Raw genomic sequence first — 22734 nt, 5'->3', positions numbered from 1 at the left:
GAGTCTCTCAGCAGCACTGCAACATTGGACTTTCAAAGTCAGTTGGCATGCAAGGTTTTTTCTTGACTGCATGCAAGGCTATTACACACAACTAATAGTGTCAATTACTCATCTGAACACAATTCTTGTTACTATTCGGCCTATATTATCACTCGTTTCTTTTTCCCCTCCTTTGTAAAGCATTTTGCTGTGCTACTATAGTCCAAAGGAAGTGGATGATGCCAGATGGTTGTATATACACACAAAAACATTGAAGCTAGACTTTTGGCAACTAAAAGGTGCAATACGTAGTGTGATGTCACGAGAGGCTACACAGCTTTCAGCGGGATTGCTCAAGTAGTGCAAGGAGACCAGGTTCAACCAAAACAAGGATTTTATTAAAGGTCTTGGGAAACTAACGAAAGTAAACACAATTCTGTTCTCTGGTGGCTCTTTAAGGGTTAACAGTTCAGGGATGTCTCTTCCACATCCAAAATCATAACTCTCCCTCGCTCAAATAACTTTTCCCCAGTCTTACTGTATTCCACGTTGCAGCTAGTGGCCAACCCAGCAAAACGTCCTTCCAAATGTCCCACACGTATTTCCACAGGTGCATATATCCAAAGGTGAGTATTTCCCAAAGGTAAGTATCTCCAAATCCTTATATTCCTCATGGAAGTGGACGTGCAGCACTCTTGTCCTCCAGAGAGCCCAGGTTGGAGACCGTGTCTCTTCCCTTCAACAAACCTTCAGCTCATCAGCTCCTGATTGGTTTCAGCTGCGTGGGAAGATTGGCCATAGAGGGTTGGAGTTCCCGACCATACCAGCAGATGGAGCCATAGCTGTCTGGGTTTGCAGCCACCTCAGGGGGATGTAACGTCCCTCCAGGACACAGCCTCTCGTGACATCACACATCCCCCTCCTCGGGACCGACGTCCTCGTCGGGGTAAAGGCAGCGAAGAAGGCATCACGCCGGGAGAGGGCGTCCGCATTGCCGTGGTGCTTGCCAGACTGCTCTCTCTTCAACTCCTCCAACTCTAGGACCAGGGACTCAGCCTCCTGTTGTCTCTCCTTGAGTTTCTTACTGAACGCATCAGCCTTGGTTTTAGCAGAGTTTAGCTTCTGTTGAGCAGCTTTCAGTTCCTTCTCTCTCTCTGCCTCCGCATTCTTCATCTTGTTCTCCAACACCTTGTACTTCTCCTCTGCCTTCTTCTGGACCTCCTTACTACTGCGCAGGGTCTCCTCACACTCCTCGATGGTCCTGCGCAGCCTCTCCAGCTCCTCCTGTTGCTTATGGAAGGAGCTCTGTTGGAGTTTAGCCTGGAGGATATCTAACTCTTCTGTCTTCATGTCTAACTGTTGCTTTAACAAACGATACCTCTCAGCGGTCCCCTTCAGACCAGACAGTTCTTTGTCCAGATTCTGTAGCTCCGTCTCTGTGTCGGTCTGGGCACCTGCCATCCCTATCAGAGCCCGGGGCGGGAGTGAGTAACTCGGAGGATTGCACCGGAGCCTTCCCAGGATGAGTCTTGCCTCTCCGTTTCCGAGGTACTCGGGTTATCCTCTCCTGAGACTCTCTCCAGAGTGGGTAAAAGGCTGGGCAGTCTCGTCCAATTAGGACAGGGACGGGGAGGGAATCAACCACCCCCGCCGTCGTGTGTATGGTTCCCCGTGTGCTGGTCATTGTAAGTTCAGTAATGGGGTATTCTCTGGTGTCCCCATGGACACAGGAAACTGGGAGGACTTTCCCCGGGGTCAGACACGTTGGGCCCACCAAATCCTTACGCACCAGGGTGGCCCGGCTACCAGAATCCAGTAAGGCCTCCACATCATGGTGATTCACAGTTACCGGGCAGGTGGGGGGTCGATCTGGGCCGCCATCTACGACTCCCAAGAGCGAGGCAAACCGATGTGTGGGTGCTGAGCTGGAGGACTCCGCAGTGGGCATAGGTTCATCGGCTGGTTTCCCACACTGCCAGGAGATATGTCCCCTCTCCCCACACCGGTAACACTGTCGAGGTTCCCCATCCTGGTGTACTCTTCTTGGACCCGCCTGGTTTCTGGCTCCCCCTGGAGCCGGGATAAGTCCTGACGTGGCTGGGTTCAAGACCTTGGGGTCCTTTGGACGGGTTCTTCCCATTTGTGGTGGGGCCGCACTCCTGGGGTCTTTTCGGGAAGCATTCAGCATCTCCGCTGTGGCCTGGTACTTTTCCACAGCTTCCACGGTCAGATCAGCCGTGGTCAAGGCCTGTTGACTGATGAACCGTTTTTGCCTCATAAGGCAGGGCGCGAGGTAACGATCCACCACAACGGCCTCCACCACCGCCGCTGCTGTATTCCTCTGCGGATCCAGCCATTTCCTTGCGATTCGGACAAGTTCATGCATCTGCGCCCGAGGAGGTTGGTCTGGTTGGAAGGTCCAGCTGTGAAAGCGCTGGGCCATACCAAACTTTGTGAGTCCATATCTGCTGAGGATCTCAGACTTCAGGGCATCATAGTCAGTAACCTGGTCAGGGCCCAGGTCCCGGACAGCATTCAGCGATTCCCCGGTTAGAAAGGGGGGCTAACAGACCCACCCACTGTTGCTTGGGCCAGGCTTCCCTAGTGGCCGTGGCCTCAAATGCATGCAGGTATGCCTCAATGTCATCGGTAGCTCCCATCTTAGATATAAAGTCACTTGCCTTTATTGGGCGGGTATTTTGGACCACCCTCTGTCTCTGCAACTGCAATTCCTCTGCCTTCAGAAGGTTGGCTTTCTTTTGCTCCTCCAAGAGAGCCACGTTTGCTTGCATCTGGGCTTGCTGGCCAGCAACAAGGGCTTTCAATATGTCCTCCATTTCAGTCGGCGGGGGAGCCTACGGCCAACTTGGAAAACTGGGTGATCAAACCTTCGGTATCCTCCTCTGACATGCACTATTAACGCTTGAGCGTGCCTGTATTCTCCACCATCTGTGATGTCACGAGAGGCTACACAGCTTTCAGCGGGATTGCTCAAGTAGTGCAAGGAGACCAGGTTCAACCAAAACAAGGATTTTATTAAAGGTCTTGGGAAACTAACGAAAGTAAACACAATTCTGTTCTCTGGTGGCTCTTTAAGGGTTAACAGTTCAGGGATGTCTCTTCCACATCCAAAATCATAACTCTCCCTCGCTCAAATAACTTTTCCCCAGTCTTACTGTATTCCACGTTGCAGCTAGTGGCCAACCCAGCAAAACGTCCTTCCAAATGTCCCACACGTATTTCCACAGGTGCATATATCCAAAGGTGAGTATTTCCCAAAGGTAAGTATCTCCAAATCCTTATATTCCTCATGGAAGTGGACGTGCAGCACTCTTGTCCTCCAGAGAGCCCAGGTTGGAGACCGTGTCTCTTCCCTTCAACAAACCTTCAGCTCATCAGCTCCTGATTGGTTTCAGCTGCGTGGGAAGATTGGCCATAGAGGGTTGGAGTTCCCGACCATACCAGCAGATGGAGCCATAGCTGTCTGGGTTTGCAGCCACCTCAGGGGGATGTAACGTCCCTCCAGGACACAGCCTCTCGTGACATCACAGTAGCTTTTAGATGTGTTAGTGAACAACATACATGGTGGGTAATGTAGAGGTGCGTGTATACATGGAACAATTACAGGACATCTATGTTGTAATTATCTGAGGAATACATGGACTTTTTCCGTCAATGATTGTGACATGTCTTCAATGACGACACAGGGGATAAGAAAGATGGAAATGTGATTTCCACAGTGTAATTGACAGAATTTAGCATGTTACATTCAAAGAGCAATTTAGAAACATTTGTTTTGCTATTAGATTCATAATGGTCACCTGGGACAAGTAATTAGTGAAAACCAGAGTTCAGCGGTTGGCATTAAAGCGATAGAACCAAGTCATCCTAATAGACTAGTATTAGCCTAAAGCAGGGTTTCCCAAACTCGGGCCACGTTTTGGGAGTTTTTGCCCTAGCACTACACAGCTGATTAAAATAATCAACTCATCATCAAGCTGGGAGTATTAGAATCAGCTGTGGAGTGCTAGGGCAAAACGCGCACCCCTTGGGGACCCCAGGACCGCATTTGGGAAACCTGGGCTACAAAGCTAATACTAAAAGGGACTCCCCATGATGTGCGCACACATGGGCAGTACCCGAGTTGAACCACAAGATGTCCTCCGTGCTCCACTGTAACGTTTTGGCCTCTGCATGAGTCTCTCAGCAGCACTGCAACATGGGACTTTCAAAGTCAGTTGGCATGCAATGTTTTTTCTTGACTGCATGCAAGGCTATTACACACAACTAATAGTGTCAATTATTCATCTGAACACAATTCTTGTTACTATTCAGCCTATAATATCACTCGTTTCTTTTTCCCCTCCTTTGTAAAGCATTTTACTGTGCTACTATAGTCCAAAGGAAGTGGATGATGCCAGATGGTTGTATACACACACACAAACATTGAAGCTAGACTTTTGGCAACTAAAAGGTGCAATACGTAGCTTTTAGACGTGTTAGTGAACAACATATATGGTGGGTAATGTAGAGGTGCGTGTATACATGGAACAATTACAGGACATCTATGTTGTAATTATATGAGGAATACATGGACTTTTTCCGTCAATGATTGTGACATGTCTTCAATGACGACACAGGGGATAAAAAAGATGGAAATGTAATTTCCACAGTGTTATTGACAGACTGTAGCATGTTACATTCAAAGAACAATTTAGAAACATTTGTTTTGCTATTAGATTCATAATGGTCACCTGGGACAAGTAATTAGTGAAATCCAGAGTTCAGCGGTTGGCATTAAAGCGATAGAAGCAAGTCATCCTAATAGGCTAGTATTAGCCTAAAGCAGGTTTTCCCAAACTCCGGCCACGTTTTGGGAGTTTTTGCCCGAGCACTACACAGCTGATTCAAATAATCAACTCATCATCAAGCTGGGAGTATTAGAATCAGCTGTGGAGTGCTAGGGCAAAACGTGCATTCTTGGGGACCCCAGGACCGCGTTTGGGAAACGCTGGTCTAAAGAGCTAATACTAAAAGGGACTCCCCAATATGTGCGCACACATGGGCAGTACCCGAGTTGAACCTCAAGATGTGCTCCACTGTAAAGTTTTGGCCTCTGCATGAGTCTGTCAGCAGCACTGCAACATGGGACTTTCAAAGTCAGTTGGCATGCAATGTTTTTTCTTGACTGCATGCAAGGCTATTACACACAACTAATAGTGTCAATTATTCATCTGAACACAATTCTTGTTACTATTCGGCCTATATTATCACTCGTTTCTTTTTCCCCTCCTTTGTAAAGCATTTTACTGTGCTACTATAGTCCAAAGGAAGTGGATGATGCCAGATGGTTGTATATACACACACAAACATTGAAGCTAGACTTCAGGCAACTAAAAGGTGCAATACGTAGCTTTTAGACGTGTTAGTGAACAACATATATGGTGGGTAATGTAGAGGTGCGTGTATACATGGAACAATTACAGGACATCTATGTTGTAATTATCTGAGGAATACATGGACTTTTTCCGTCAATGATTGTGACATGTCTTCAATGACGACACAGGGGATAAGAAAGATGAAAATGTAATTTCCACAGTGTTATTGACAGACTGTAGCATGTTACATTCAAAGAACTATTTAGAAACATTTGTTTTGCTATTAGATTCATAATGGTCACCTGGGACAAGTAATTAGTGAAAACCAGAGTTCAGCGGTTGGCATTAAAGCGATAGAACCAAGTCATGCTAATAGGCTAGTATTAGCCTAAAGCAGGGTTTCCCAAACTCGGGCCACGTTTTGGGAGTTTTGGCCCTAGCACTACACAGCTGTTTCAAATAATCAACTCATCATCAAGCTGGGAGTATCAGAATCAGCTGTGGAGTGCTAGGGCAAAACGCGCACCCCTTGGGGACCCCAGGACCGCATTTGGGAAACCTGGGCTACAGAGCTAATACTAAAAGGGACTCCCCATGATGTGCGCACACATGGGCAGTACCCGAGTTGAACCACATGATGTCCTCCGTGCTCCACTGTAAAGTTTTGGCCTCTGCATGAGTCTCTCAGCAGCACTGCAACATGGGACTTTCAAAGTCAGTTGGCATGCAATGTTTTTTCATGACTGCATGCAAGGCTATTACACACAACTAATAGTGTCAATTATTCATCTGAACACAATTCTTGTTACTATTCGGCCTATATTATCACTCGTTTCTTTTTCCCCTCCTTTGTAAAGCATTTTACTGTGCTACTATAGTCCAAAGGAAGTGGATGATGCCAGATGGTTGTATATACACACACAAACATTGAAGCTAGACTTCAGGCAACTAAAAGGTGCAATACGTAGCTTTTAGACGTGTTAGTGAACAACATATATGGTGGGTAATGTAGAGGTGCGTGTATACATGGAACAATTACAGGACATCTATGTTGTAATTATCTGAGGAATACATGGACTTTTTCCGTCAATGATTGTGACATGTCTTCAATGACGACACAGGGGATAAGAAAGATGAAAATGTAATTTCCACAGTGTTATTGACAGACTGTAGCATGTTACATTCAAAGAACTATTTAGAAACATTTGTTTTGCTATTAGATTCATAATGGTCACCTGGGACAAGTAATTAGTGAAAACCAGAGTTCAGCGGTTGGCATTAAAGCGATAGAACCAAGTCATGCTAATAGGCTAGTATTAGCCTAAAGCAGGGTTTCCCAAACTCGGGCCACGTTTTGGGAGTTTTGGCCCTAGCACTACACAGCTGTTTCAAATAATCAACTCATCATCAAGCTGGGAGTATCAGAATCAGCTGTGGAGTGCTAGGGCAAAACGCGCACCCCTTGGGGACCCCAGGACCGCATTTGGGAAACCTGGGCTACAGAGCTAATACTAAAAGGGACTCCCCATGATGTGCGCACACATGGGCAGTACCCGAGTTGAACCACATGATGTCCTCCGTGCTCCACTGTAAAGTTTTGGCCTCTGCATGAGTCTCTCAGCAGCACTGCAACATGGGACTTTCAAAGTCAGTTGGCATGCAAGGTTTTTTCTTGACTGCATGCAAGGCTATTACACACAACTAATAGTGTCAATTATTCATCTGAACACAATTCTTGTTACTATTCGGCCTATATTATCACTCGTTTCTTTTCCCCCTCCTTTGTAAAGCATTTTACTGTGCTACTATAGTCCAAAGGAAGTGGATGATGCCAGATGGTTGTATATACACACACAAACATTGAAGCTAGACTTCGGGCAACTAAAAGGTGCAATACGTAGCTTTTAGACGTGTTAGTGAACAACATACATGGTGGGTAATGTAGAGGTGCGTGTATACATGGAACAATTACAGGACATCTATGTTGTAATTATCTGAGGAATACATGGACTTTTTCTGCCAATGATTGTGACATGTCTTCAATGACGACACAGGGGATAAGAAAGATGGAAATGTGATTTCCACAGTGTAATTGACAGACTGTAGCATGTTACATTCAAAGACTAATCTAGAAACATTTGTTTTGCTATTAGATTCATAATGGTCACCTGGGACAAGTAATTAGTGAAAACCAGAGTTCAGCGGTTGGCATTAAAGCGATAGAACCAAGTCATCCTAATAGGCTAGTATTAGCCTAAAGCAGGGTTTCCCAAACTCAGGCCACGTTTGGGGAGTTTTTGCCCTAGCACTACACAGCTGATTCAAATAATCAACTCATCATCAAGCTGGGAGTATTAGAATAGACTGTGGAGTGCTAGGGCAAAACGCGCACCCCTTGGAGACCCCAGGACCGCGTTTGGGAAACGCTGGGCTAAAGAGCTAATACTAAAAGGGACTCCCCATTATGTGCACACATGGGCAGTACCCGAGTTGAACCACAAGATGTCCTCCGTGCTCCACTGTAAAGATTTGGCCTCTACATGAGTCTCTCAGCAGCACTGCAACATGGGACTTTCAAAGTCAGTTGGCATGCAAGGTTTTTTCTTGACTGCATGCAAGGCTATTACACACAACTAATAGTGTCAATTATTCATCTGAACACAATTCTTGTTACTATTCGGCCTATATTATCACTCGTTTCTTTTCCCCCTCCTTTGTAAAGCATTTTACTGTGCTACTATAGTCCAAAGGAAGTGGATGATGCCAGATGGTTGTATACACACACACAAACATTGAAGCTAGACTTCAGGCAACTAAAAGGTGCAATACGTAGCTTTTAGACGTGTTAGTGAACAACATACATGGTGGGTAATGTAGAGGTGCGTGTATACATGGACCAATTACAGGACATCTATGTTGTAATTATCTGAGGAATACATGGACTTTTTCCGTCAATGATTGTGACATGTCTTCAATGACGACACTGGGGATAAGAAAGATGGAAATGTGATTTCCACAGTGTAATTGACAGACTGTAGCATGTTACATTCAAAGAGCAATTTAGAAACATTTGTTTTGCTATTAGATTCATAATGGTCACCTGGGACAAGTAATTAGTGAAAACCAGAGTTCAGCGGTTGGCATTAAAGCGATAGAACCAAGTCATCCTAATAGGCTAGTATTAGCCTAAAGCAGGGTTTCCCAAACTCGGGCCACGTTTTGGGAGTTTTGGCCCTAGCACTACACAGCTGTTTCAAATAATCAACTCATCATCAAGCTGGGAGTATTAGAATCAGCTGTGGAGTGCTAGGGCAAAACGCGCACCCCTTGGGGACCCCAGGACCGCATTTGGGAAACCTGGCTACAGAGCTAATACTAAAAAGGACTCCCCATGATGTGCGCACACATGGGCAGTACCCGAGTTGAACCACATGATGTCCTCCGTGCTCCACTGTAAAGTTTTGGCCTCTGCATGAGTCTCTCAGCAGCACTGCAACATGGGACTTTCAAAGTCAGTTGGCATGCAAGGTTTTTTCTTGACTGCATGCAAGGCTATTACACACAACTAATAGTGTCAATTATTCCTCTGAACACAATTCTTGTTACTATTCGGCCTATATTATTACTCGTTTCTTTTTCCCCTCATTTGTAAAGCATTTTACTGTGCTACTATCAGAGCGGGCGTAGGTGTGGTGTAGGAATCAGATGCAGGACACAGATGCTAGTCCAAAAATACTTTAGTAAAGTCCACAAAATGAACGGCTACAACCAGAGCCGGAGGCACGAGAAAAATAACGCACACTGCGTAATAAGTGCAAAACACAGCGAACACGCACAACAAGTGCGGACTCTCTATCCAATACAAAATAGAGCACTAACTGACTGGAAGCACCAGCTGACAAGGAACAACTACACACAACCACAAGACAGAAACAACGAGAACTTAAAGGACACATAATCAAGACAAAATGAGAAACAGGTGTACCAAAACAGACCAAACAAACACAGAAACAACGAACGGTGGCAGCTAGTACTCCGGAGACGACGACCGCCGAAGCCTGCCCGAACAAGGAGGAGGAGCAGCCTCGGCCGAAACCGTGACAGTACCCCCCCCTCCCTTGACGCGCAGCTCCAGCCGTGCGCTGACCCCGGCCTCGGGGACGACCAGGAGGACGCGGAGCAGGGCGCGTGGGATGACCACGATGGAACTCAGTCAGAAGGGACGGGTCTAAGATATCTCTCCTCAGCACCCAGCACCGCTCCTCCGGACCGTACCCCTCCCACTCCACGAGATATTGGAGACCCCCCATCCGACATCTCGAATCCAGGATGGACCGAACTGTGTAAGCCGGAGCCCCCTCGATGTCCAGCGGGGGCGGAGGAGTCTCTGCTATCTCACAGTCCTGGAGTGGACCAGCTACCATTGGCCTGAGGAGAGACACATGGAACGAGGGGTTAATATTCTTATAATCAATAGGTAGTTGTAATCTGTAACACACCTCGTTCAACCTCCTCAGGACTTTAAAAGGCCCCACAAACTGCCGACCCAGCTTCTGGCAGGGCAGGCGGAGGGGCAGGTTTCTGGTCGAGAGCCAGACTCGATCTCCCGGTGCGTACACCGGTCCCTCACTGCGGTGGAGATCGGCGCTCGCCTTGTGTCGACGGATGGCCCTCTGCAGATGTACGTGAGCAGCGTTCCACGTCTCCTCCGAGCGCCGCACCCACTCATCCACCGCAGGGGCCTCCATTTGGCTCTGATGCCAAGGTGCCAGAGCCGGTTGGTACCCTAATACACATTGGAAAGGAGTTAGTCTGGTGGAGGAGTGGCGAAGGGAGTTCTGGGCCATTTCGGCCCAGGGAACATACCTCGCCCACTCCTCCGGCCGGCCCTGGCAATACGACCTCAGAAACCTACCCACATCCTGGTTTACCCGTTCAACCTGCCCATTGCTCTCTGGGTGGTACCCCGAGGTAAGGCTCACGAGACCCCCAAGCGCTCCATTAACGCTCTCCAGACTCGAGAGGTAAACTGGGGGCCTCGATCAGACACTATATCCTCGGGTACCCCGTAATGCCGGAAGACGTGAGTGAATAGTGCCTCAGCGGTGTAGGGCAGTGGGGAGACCCGGCATGGGAAGGAGACGACAGGCCTTCGAGAACCGATCCACAAAGACCAGGATGGTGGTATTTCCCTGGGAGGGGGGAAGGTCAGTAACAAAATCCACCGAGAGGTGAGACCAGGGTCGTTGTGGAACGGGCAGGGGTTGTAGCTTACCCCGGGGCAGGTGTCTGGGTGCCTTACACTGGGCACACACCGAGCAGGAGGAAACATAAACCCTCACATCCCTGGCTAACGTTGGCCACCAGTATTTAGTGCTAAGGCAGTGCACTGTCCGGCCAATACCTGGATGTCCAGAGGAGGGTGACGTGTGAGCCCAATATATAAGTCGATCCCGAACCTCGAGCGGAACGTACGTCCGACCCACAGGACACTGTGGAGGGCTAGGATCGGTACGCAACGCCCGCTCGATTTCGGAATCGACCTCCCACACCACCGGTGCCACCAGGCAAGACGGCGGTAGTAGGGGCGTGGACTCAACGGACCTCTCCTCCGTGTCATACCACCGGGACAGGGCATCTGCCTTACCGTTCTGGGACCCAGGGATGTACGTGATCTTAAAAACGAACCGGGCCAGAAACATGTTCCACCTAGCCTGGCGAGGGTTCAGTCTCCTAGCTGCCCGGATGTACTCCAGGTTTCGGTGGTCAGTCAAAATGAGGAAAGGGTGTTGAGCCCCCTCAAGCCAATGCCTCCACACCTTTAGGGCCTGTACCACGGCTAGCAGCTCCCTGTCCCCCACGTCATAATTTCGCTCCGCTGGACTGAGCTTTTTAGAGTAAAAAGCACAGGGACGGAGTTTCGGTGGCGTGCCAGACCGTTGCGAGAGCACGGCCCCGATACCGGCTTCAGATGCGTCTACCTCGACCTGGAATGGTAGCGCGGGATCCGGATTCGCTAGCACCGGCGCCGAGGTAAACAGGTCCTTCAGTCTCCCAAAAGCCCAATCAGCCTCAGCAGACCACTGCAAGCGCACCGGACCTCCCTTTAGAAGAGACGTTATGGGAGCTGCCACCTGTCCAAAACCCCGGATAAACCTCCTGTAGTAATTCGCAAAGCCCAAGAACCGCTGCACCTCTTTAACAGTGGTTGGAGTTTGCCAATTACGCACGGCCGACACACGGTCAACCTCCATCTTCACCCCTGACGCAGACAACTGATAACCCAAAAAGGAGACAGACTCCTGGAAAAACAGACATTTCTCTGCCTTGACATATAGGTCATGCTCCAACAATCTCCTCAACACTCGGCGCACCAGGGCTACATGCTCGGCTCGGGTAGAAGAATACACCAGAATGTCGTCAATGTACACGACCACACTCCCTTGCCCCTGCATATCCCGGAAGATCTCATCTACGAAGGATTGGAAGACTGAAGGAGCATTCATTAACCCGTATGGCATGACGAGATACTCGTAATGACCCGAGGTGGTACTAAATGCTGTCTTCCATTCGTCTCCCTCCCTAATACGCACCAAGTTGTATGCGCTCCTGAGGTCCAATTTTGTGAAGAACCGCGCCCCGTGTAAAGACTCCGTCATAGTCGCAATCAGAGGGAGTGGATAACTGTATTTCACAGTAATCTGATTGAGACTGCGGTAATCAATACACGGGCGAAAACCTCCATCCTTTTTCTTCACAAAAAAGAAACTCGAGGACGCAGGGGAAGTGGAGGACCGTATGTATCCCTGACTCAGAGACTTGGCTATGTAAGTCTCCATAGCTCTCTTCTCCTCTTGAGACAAAGGATACACATGGCTCCGCGGAAGCGCAGCTCCTACCTGGAGGTCTATCGCACAATCCCCCTGTCTATGTGGTGGCAATTGCGTCGCCTTCGCCTTACTAAACACAAGTGCTAAATCCTCATACTCGGGGGAAATGTGCAATGCGGGCACTTGGTTTGGACTCTCCACCGAGGTCGCCCCTACGGAAACGCCCAGACATCGCCCTACACACTGGGCAGACCACTCCTTAAGAGCCCTCTGTTGCCACGAAATAGAGGGATTATGGGTAATCAACCAGGGAAGCCCCAGCACCACCGGATACGCAGGAGAGTCAATAAGATATAGCTGAATAGTCTCCTCATGACCCTCCTGCGTCCCCATCCTAAGTGGAGCTGTGACCTCCCTAATCAACCCCGATCCCAACGGACGGCTATCTAGAGCATGAACAGGAAAAGGATTGTTGACAGGAAGGAGGGGAATCCCTAACTCTACACAACATCTCCGATCTATAAAATTCCCGAATGCGCCTGAATCTACTAGCGCCTTATGCTGGGAACGAGGTGCAACCTGTGGGAAACAAACAGGTATGGTTAGGTGCACAACAGAGAGCTCTGGGTAAGTAGGGCGCCTACTCACCTGGAAGGACTCCCCAGTGTGTGGCCTGCCGTCTCGTCCCCTAGGAGACCCCCCCAGCACCTAGCCGCAGTGTGTCCTCCACGGCCACAGTTGGTACAGGGGGTGGTCCCTTTCGGGCTCCTTCTCCTCTCCTCTCTAGCGCCAGCACCCCGAGCTCCATAGGACTAGGCTCGGAGGTGCTGGAGGGTGGAATGGACGACCCCCACTCAGGACGTCTGCGGGTAGCCAGCAGGGTGTCTAGGCGAATGGCCATGTCCACCAACTGGTCAAACGTAAGGGTGGTGTCCCTGCAGGCCAACTCACGACGGACGTCCTCCCTTAGGCTGCAGCGGAAGTGGTCTATGAGGGCCCGCTCATTCCACCCTGCGTCTGCCGCTAGAGTCCGGAACTCCAGTGCAAACTCCTGGGCGCTCCTCCTCCCCTGTCGGAGGTAGAATAGACGTTCTCCGACGTGAACTCCGCATAGGTGGCGAGGTAGAGTTCAACTTGTAGGAGGAAACCTTGACACCCGGCAGCGGTACCATCATACGCCCTCGGGAGCGAGAGCCGAATCCCACTGGGTTCCGGAGCGTGGACAAAGGGACTGACCGGTGCTGGTGGTAATGTGGGAGGAGGCGTGGGTGCCCAACTGGTCTCCAGGCGATGCAGGGTATTCATTACTCCCTGCAGAGCGTTGGTGATTTGGGCTATCCGCTCGTCCTGTCCTTGGACGCGCTCCTCCCAAGACTCGGTCGCTGCTGCTGCTCCTGCTGATTCCATGGGTGGTGTGTAGTTCTATCTGAGCGGGCGTAGGTGTGGTGTAGGAATCAGATGCAGGACACAGATGCTAGTCCAAAAATACTTTAGTAAAGTCCACAAAATGAACGGCTACAACCAGAGCCGGAGGCACGAGAAAAATAACGCACACAGCGTATACATGCAAAACACAGCGAACACGCACAACAAGTGCGGACTCTCTATCTAATACAAAATAGAGCACTAACTGACTGGAAGCACCAGCTGACAAGGAACAACTACACACAACCACAAGACAGAAACAACGAGAACTTAAAGGACACATAATCAAGACAAAATGAGAAACAGGTGTACCAAAACAGACCAAACCAAACAAACACAGAAACAACGAACGGTGGCAGCTAGTACTCCGGAGACGACGACCGCCGAAGCCTGCCCGAACAAGGAGGAGGAGCAGCCTCGGCCGAAATCGTAACAGCTACTATAGTCCAAAGGAAGTGGATGATGCCAGATGGTTGTATATACACACACAAACATTGAAGCTAGACTTCAGGCAACTAAAAGGTGCAATACGTAGCTTTTAGACGTTTTAGTGAACAACATACATGGTGGGTAATGTAGAGGTGCGTGTATACATGGAACAATTACAGGACATCTATGTTGTAATTATCTGAGGAATACATGGACTTTTTCCATCAATGATTGTGACATGTCTTCAATGACGACACAGGGGATAAGATGGAAATGTGATTTCCACAGTGTAATTGACAGACTGTAGCATGTTACATTCAAAGAGCAATTTAGAAACATTTGTTTTGCTATTAGATTCATAATGGTCACCTGGGACAAGTAATTAGTGAAAACCAGAGTTCAGCGGTTGGCATTAAAGCGATAGAACCAAGTCATCCTAATAGGCTAGTATTAGCCTAAAGAAGGGTTTCCCAAACTCGGGCCACGTTTTGGGAGTTTTTGCCCTAGCACTACACAGCTGTTTTAAATAATCAACTCATCATCAAGCTGGGAGTATTAGAATCAGCTGTGGAGTGCTAGGGCAAAACGCGCACCACTTGGGGACCCCAGGACCGCGTTTGGGAAACGCTGGGCTAAAGAGCTAATACTAAAAGGGACTCCCCATGATGTGCGCACACATGGGCAGTACCCGAGTTGAACCAGAAGATGTCCTCCTGCTCCACTGTAAAGTTTTGGCCTCTGCATGAGTCTCTCAGCAGCACTGCAACATTGGACTTTCAAAGTCAGTTGGCATGCAATGTTTTTTCTTGACTGCATGCAAGGCTATTACACACAACTAATAGTGTCAATTATTTTTCTGAACACAATTCTTGTTACTATTCGTACTATATTATCACTCGTTTCTTTTTCCCCTCCTTTGTAAAGCATTTTACTGTGCTACTATAGTCCAAAGGAAGTGGATAATGCCAGATGGTTGTATATACACACACAAACATTGAAGCTAGACTTCAGGCAACTAAAAGGTGCAATACGTAGCTTTTAAATGTGTTAGTGAACAACATACATGGTGGGTAATGTAGAGGTGCGTGTATTGATGGAACAATTACAGGACATCTATGTTGTAATTATCTGAGGAATACATGGACTTTTTCCGTCAATGATTGTGACATGTCTTCAATGACGACACAGGGGATAAGAAAGATGGAAATGTGATTTCCACAGTGTAATTGACAGACAGTAGCATGTTACATTCAAAGAGCAATTTAGAAACATTTGTTTTGCAATTAGATTCATAATGGTCACCTGGGACAAGTAATTAGTGAAAACCAGAGTTCAGCGGTTGGCATTAAAGCGATAGAACCAAGTCATCCTAATAGGCTAGTATTAGCCTAAAGAAGGGTTTCCCAAACTCGGGCCACGTTTTGGGAGTTTTTGCCCTAGCACTACACAGCTGATTCAAATAATCAACTCATCATCAAGCTGGGAGTATTAGAATCAGCTGTGGAGTGCTAGGGCAAAACGCGCACCACTTGGGGACCCCAGGACCGCGTTTGGGAAACGCTGGGCTAAAGAGCTAATACTAAAAGGGACTCCCCATGATGTGTTCACACATGGGCAGTACCCGAGTTGAACCACAAGATGTCCTCCGTGCTCCACTGTAAAGTTTTGGCCTCTGCATGAGTCTTTCAGCAGCACTGCAACATTGGACTTTCAAAGTCAGTTGGCATGCAATGTTTTTTCTTGACTACATGCAAGGCTATTACACACAACTAATAGTGTCAATTATTTTTCTGAACACAATTCTTGTTACTATTCGTCCTATATTATCACTCGTTTATTTTTCCCCTCCTTTGTAAAGCATTTTACTGTGCTACTATAGTCCAAAGGAAGTGGATGATGCCAGATGGTTGTATAAACACACACAAACATTGAAGCTAGACTTCAGGCAACTAAAAGGTGCAATACGTAGCTTTTAAATGTGTTAGTGAACAACATACATGGTGGGTAATGTAGAGGTGCGTGTATACATGGAACAATTACAGGACATCTATGTTGTAATTATCTGAGGAATACATGGACTTTTTCCGTCAATGATTGTGACATGTCTTCAATGACGACACAGGGGATAAGAAAGATGGAAATGTGATTTCCACAGTGTAATTGACAGACTGTAGCATGTTACATTCAAATAGCAATTTAGAAACATTTGTTTTGCAATTAGATTCATAATGGTCACCTGGGACAAGTAATTAGTGAAAACCAGAGTTCAGCGGTTGGCATTAAAGCGATAGAACCAAGTCATCCTAATAGGCTAGTATTAGCCTAAAGAAGGGTTTCCCAAACTCGGGCCACGTTTTGGGAGTTTTTGCCCTAGCACTACACAGCTGTTTTAAATAATCAACTCATCATCAAGCTGGGAGTATTAGAATCAGCTGTGGAGTGCTAGGGCAAAACGCGCACCACTTGGGGACCCCAGGACCGCGTTTGGGAAACGCTGGGCTAAAGAGCTAATACTAAAAGGGACTCCCCATGATGTGTTCACACATGGGCAGTACCCGAGTTGAACCTCAAGATGTCCTCCGTGCTCCACTGTAAAGTTTTGGCCTCTGCATGAGTCTCTCAGCAGCACTGCAACATTGGACTTTCAAAGTCAGTTGGCATGCAATGTTTTTTCTTGACTACATGCAAGGCTATTACACACAACTAATAGTGTCAATTATTTTTCTGAACACAATTCTTGTTACTATTCGTCCTATATTATCACTCGTTTATTTTTCCCCTCCTTTGTAAAGCATTTTACTGTGCTACTATAGTCCAAAGGAAGTGGATGATGCCAGATGGTTGTATATACACACACAAACATTGAAGCTAGACTTCAGGCAACTAAAAGGTGCAATACGTAGCTTTTAAATGTGTTAGTGAACAACATACATGGTGGGTAATGTAGAGGTGCGTGTATACATGGAACAATTACAGGACATCTATGTTGTAATTATCTGAGAAATACATGGACTTTTTCCGTCAATGATTGTGACATGTCTTCAATGACGACACAGGGGATAAGAAAGATGGAAATGTGATTTCCACAGTGTAATTGACAGACTGTAGCATGTTACATTCAAATAGCAATTTAGAAACATTTGTTTTGCAATTAGATTCATAATGGTCACCTGGGACAAGTAATTAGTGAAAACCAGAGTTCAGCGGTTGGCATTAAAGCGATAGAACCAAGTCATCCTAATAGGCTAGTATTAGCCTAAAGCAGGGTTTCCCAAACTCGGGTCACGTTTTGGGAGTTTTTGCCCTAGCACTACACAGCTGTTTCAAATAATCAACTCATCATCAAGCTGGGAGTATTAGAATCAGCTGTGGAGTGCTAGGGCAAAACGCGCACCCCTTGGGGATCCCAGGACCGCGTTTGGGAAACGGTGGGCTAAAGAGCTAATACTAAAAGGGACTCCCCATGATGTGTTCACACATGGGCAGTACCCGAGTTGAACCTCAAGATGTCCTCCGTGCTCCACTGTAAAGTTTTGGCCTCTGCATGAGTCTCTCAGCAGCACTGCAACATGGGACTTTCAAAGTCAGTTGGCATGCAATGTTTTTTCTTGACTGCATGCAAGGCTATTACACACAACTAATAGTGTCAATTATTTTTCTGAACAAAATTCTTCTTACTATTCGGCCTATATTATCACTCGTTTCTTTTTCCCCCTCCTTTGTAAAGCATTTTTACTGTGCTACTATAGTCCAAAGGAAGTGGATGATGCCAGATGGTTGTATATACACACACAAACATTGAAGCTAGACTTCAGGCAACTAAAAGGTGCAATACGTAGCTTTTAAATGTGTTAGTGAACAACATACATGGTGGGTAATGTAGAGGTGCGTGTATACATGGAACAATTACAGGACATCTATGTTGTAATTATCTGAGAAATACATGGACTTTTTCCGTCAATGATTGTGACATGTCTTCAATGACGACACAGGGGATAAGAAAGATGGAAATGTGATTTCCACAGTGTAATTGACAGACTTTAGCATATTACATTCAAAGAGCAATTTAGAAACATTTGTTTTGCAATTAGATTCATAATGGTCACCTGGGACAAGTAATTAGTGAAAACCAGAGTTCAGCGGTTGGCATTAAAGCGATAGAACCAAGTCATCCTAATAGGCTAGTATTAGCCTAAAGCAGGGTTTCCCAAACTCGGGTCACGTTTTGGGAGTTTTTGCCCTAGCACTACACAGCTGTTTCAAATAATCAACTCATCATCAAGCTGGGAGTATTAGAATCAGCTGTGGAGTGCTAGGGCAAAACGCGCACCCCTTGGGGATCCCAGGACCGCGTTTGGGAAACGGTGGGCTAAAGAGCTAATACTAAAAGGGACTCCCCATGATGTGTTCACACATGGGCAGTACCCGAGTTGAACCACAAGATGTCCTCCGTGCTCCACTGTAAAGTTTTGGCCTCTGCATGAGTCTCTCAGCAGCACTGCAACATTGGACTTTCAAAGTCAGTTGGCATGCATTTTTTTTTTCTTGACCGCATGCAAGGCTATTACACACAACTAATAGTGTCAATTATTTTTCTGAACACAATTCTTGTTACTATTCGTCCTATATTATCACTCGTTTATTTTTCCCCTCCTTTGTAAAGCATTTTACTGTGCTACTATAGTCCAAAGGAAGTGGATAATGCCAGATGGTTGTATATACACACACAAACATTGAAGCTAGACTTCAGGCAACTAAAAGGTGCAATACGTAGCTTTTAGTCGTGTTAGTGAACAACATACATGGTGGGTAATGTAGAGGTGCGTGTATACATGGAACAATTACAGGACATCTATGTTGTAATTATCTGAGGAATACATGGACTTTTTCCATCAATGATTGTGACATGCCTTCAATGACGACACAGGGGATAAGAAAGATGGAAATGTGATTTCCACAGTGTAATTGACAGACTTTAGCATATTACATTCAAAGAGCAATTTAGAAACATTTGTTTTGCAATTAGATTCATAATGGTCACCTGGGACAAGTAATTAGTGAAAACCAGAGTTCAGCGGTTGGCATTAAAGCGATAGAACCAAGTCATCCTAATAGGCTAGTATTAGCCTAAAGCAGGGTTTCCCAAACTCGGGCCACGTTTTGGGAGTTTTTGCCCTAGCACTACACAGCTGATTCAAATAATCAACTCATCATCAAGCTGGGAGTATTAGAATCAGCTGTGGAGTGCTATGGCAAAACGCGCACCCCTTGGGGATCCCAGGACCGCGTTTGGGAAACGCTGGGCTAAAGAGCTAATACTAAAAGGGACTCCCCATGATGTGTTCACACATGGGCAGTACCCGAGTTGAACCACAAGATGTCCTCCGTGCTCCACTGTAAAGTTTTGGCCTCTGCATGAGTCTCTCAGCAGCACTGTAACATTGGACTTTCAAAGTCAGTTGGCATGCAATGTTTTTTCTTGACTGCATGCAAGGCTATTACACACAACTAATAGTGTCAATTATTTTTCTGAACACAATTCTTGTTACTATTCGTACTATATTATCACTCGTTTCTTTTCCCCCTCCTTTGTAAAGCATTTTACTGTGCTACTATAGTCCAAAGGAAGTGGATAATGCCAGATGGTTGTATATACACACACAAACATTGAAGCTAGACTTCAGGCAACTAAAAGGTGCAATACGTAGCTTTTAGTCGTGTTAGTGAACAACATACATGGTGGGTAATGTAGAGGTGCGTGTATACATGGAACAATTACAGGACATTTATGTTGTAATTATCTGAGGAATACATGGACTTTTTCCGTCAATGATTGTGACATGTCTTCAATGACGACACAGGGGATAAGAAAGATGGAAATGTAATTTCTACAGTGTAATTGACAGACTGTGGCATGTTACATTCAAAGAGCAATTTAGAAACATTTGTTTTGCTATTAGATTCATAATGGTCACCTGGGACAAGTAATTAGTGAAAACCAGAGTTCAGCGGTTGGCATTAAAGCGATAGAACCAAGTCATCCTAATAGGCTAGTATTAGCCTAAAGCAGGGTTTCCCAAACTCGGGCCACGTTTTGGGAGTTTTTGCCCTAGAACTACACAGCTGTTTCAAATAATCAACTCATCATCAAGCTGGGAGTATTAGAATCAGCTGTGGAGTGCTAGGGCAAAACGCGCACCCCTTGGGGACCCCAGGACCGCGTTTGGGAAACGCTGGGCTAAAGAGCTAATACTAAAAGGGACTCCCCATGATGTGCGCACACATGGGCAGTACCCGAGTTGAACCACAAGATGTCCTCCTGCTCCACTGTAAAGTTTTGGCCTCTGCATGAGTCTCTCAGCAGCACTGCAACATTGGACTTTCAAAGTCAGTTGGCATGCATTTTTTTTTCTTGACCGCATGCAAGGCTATTACACACAACTAATAGTGTCAATTATTTTTCTGAACACAATTCTTGTTACTATTCGTCCTATATTATCACTCGTTTATTTTTCCCCTCCTTTGAAAAGCATTTTACTGTGCTACTATAGTCCAAAGGAAGTGGATGATGCCAGATGGTTGTATATACACACACAAACATTGAAGCTAGACTTCAGGCAACTAAAAGGTGCAATACGTAGCTTTTAACCCTCCCGTTGTCCTGGTATTCTGTACACACGCCGTGCCCTCCGGGTCGAACTGTCCCCCTCTCACTAAAGGCCCAATTGGAACATGTGGGACAGTATGCGTGCGAACAGCCTTTGCAGATGTATTTGTTACACCTGGTGCACACCGTGTGTGTTTTACAGTCCTTCTTTGTGGGGCAGACCTGACACCTCTTCCTCTTACTGGGTTTTGCGGGGTTGGGTACTTGGGCCGGTGCGTGGTCCGGTGCTGCGGGGGCGTGATCCCGCCGGGGCTGATCACGATACGTAGCCCTCTGAACAGCTTTGACGAGCGCCGCAGAGGCTTCGGTGCGAGGGAGACAGGCCCTTCTTTGTATGAACGGAGTCACTAGTGCCTTTCCCAGCTGCTCGAGGAACACCCTCCTCTTGTTTCGCTTACCAGGCATCCAAGTGGGGTTGAGCTCTCGCCATATGACAAAAGCGTTGTAAGAGGACACGTCAAGGATGTTGTGGAAGATGACCAGGGGCCAGCGCGCGGTCATCCTCCTGCAGCTGTAGGTTCCAATCACCTTGTCTAGGTTGTCCACACCTCCCTTGTTGCTGTTGTAGTCTAGGACGATGGCCGGCTTCTTGTCCTGGCGACGGCTAACGTGAGCCTCGGTGTGCAGCGTGCTCAGGAGTAAGACGTTCTTGTTTTTCTTTGGCAGGTAGGACACTAGAGCGGTGGTGGGCGTGAAGGCGAACTTGGAGGAGAAGAGGAGCCTGTCCTTTGAGGCGAGCAGCGCCTGCGGGAGCTCTGGCTTGTTCTTTCTGACTGTGCCGACCAGGGTGACGTTCCTGGTCAGGAGCTGGCGCGCGAGCTCGTATGAGGTGAAGAAATTGTCGCAGGTGACGTTGTGACCCCTGAGTCCCTGCGTCAAATCGAGCACGACCCTCATCCCCTGGTTCTTCTCGGGGCCTCCGCATGTGGCCTTGCCGGTGTAGACCTGCATCTTCCAGGCGTAGCTGGATTTGGAGTCGCAGGCCACCCAGGTCTTGATGCCGTATTTGGCCGGCTTGCTTGGGATATACTGGCGGAAAGGACATCGGCCTGGAGGCGAGAGAGAGAGAGAGAGAGAGAGAGAGAGAGAGAGAGAGAGAGAGAGAGAGAGAGAGAGAGAGAGAGAGAGAGAGAGAGAGAGAGAGGAGATTAGCTTTAGCGTGTTGTGTTCAGTGTTGTTGTTGTGCTCTTGTACGGTGTTGTTGGCCCCGGCACACCTCTGAAATGGACCAGTTGCTCGTCCACCGTCACGTCGGGCCCGGGGTTGTAGAGGAGCGGCAGCCTCTCGACCCACTTGTCCCAGACCTCTCTCACGGCCGCAAGTTTGTCACCGCCGCCTGCTGCGCGTCTCTCGGCTCTGGTCTGGCGGTCGTCGAAGCGAAGGAGTCTCGAGTAAGCGTGAAAGACTTTGAGCGGCATGGTTGCGCGGAAAATGGTCCTTCCGCTCTCGGCGTCCCAGAGACTAGAGGCCGCTTCGCCTCGGGACCTGTACACGCCGGCTAGGATGAGCAGCCCTACGTAGGCTCGCAGGTCTGTGGAGTCCATCGCTTTCCAGCGGCCGCCGCCGCCGCGGTCGCGGTCTTCGTGGTCTTCGTGGCCGTCGTCGGCGGCGTAGTGGCGGTGGTCGTCATCGCCGTCGCCGTCCCCGTCGCCTCGGGCTCCGTATTTTCGTCGTCGTCGTCGTCCTCTGTGGTCTCCTCATCCTCTGGGTTGTATTCCTCCCCGTCTTCTTCTTCGGACGCTTCCTCGTCCGCTTCCTCGTCGCAGTCAGAGTCATTGGAAAATATCTGTTCTAGGACCTGTTTGGCCGTGAATCGCACAGCACTCATAATAGCTTCGGCACCCAGGCTGGGGAAGTCCCCAAGACCTCTCTCTTCGGCACGTGTCCGGACATGCCATGGAGGCAATATTAGTAGTAGTAGTAGTAGTAGTAGTAGTAGTAGTAGTAGTAGTAGTAGTAGTAGTAGTAGTAGTAGTAGTAGTAGTAGTAGTAGTAGTAGTAGTAGTAGTAGTAGTAGTAGTACTTG

At 47.6% G+C, this 22734-nt stretch overlaps 1 protein-coding gene across 1 annotated transcript in view; it reads right to left on the bottom strand.

Moving 5' to 3' along the window:
* Positions 1 to 22272, bottom strand: part of LOC121552102 (piggyBac transposable element-derived protein 4-like) — a 73081-nt gene extending 50809 nt beyond the window's left edge. Inside the window, exons 1-2 of the mRNA XM_045211166.1 lie at positions 21925 to 22272; positions 20871 to 21757 (exon numbers count right to left, since the gene is read on the bottom strand). Of these exons, the coding sequence (XP_045067101.1) occupies positions 20871 to 21757; positions 21925 to 22252 (1215 nt within the window). The 5' untranslated portion in view covers positions 22253 to 22272. The remainder of the gene's footprint in view (positions 1 to 20870; positions 21758 to 21924) is intronic.
* Positions 22273 to 22734: the final 462 nt, after the last annotated feature.

The sequence above is a fragment of the Coregonus clupeaformis genome, chromosome 36 (genome assembly GCF_020615455.1).
Source record: "Coregonus clupeaformis isolate EN_2021a chromosome 36, ASM2061545v1, whole genome shotgun sequence".
Taxonomy (NCBI): Eukaryota; Metazoa; Chordata; class Actinopteri; order Salmoniformes; family Salmonidae; genus Coregonus; species Coregonus clupeaformis.
Note: the sequence above shows the minus strand (reverse complement) of the source record. Positions and strands in the feature narration are given on the sequence as shown.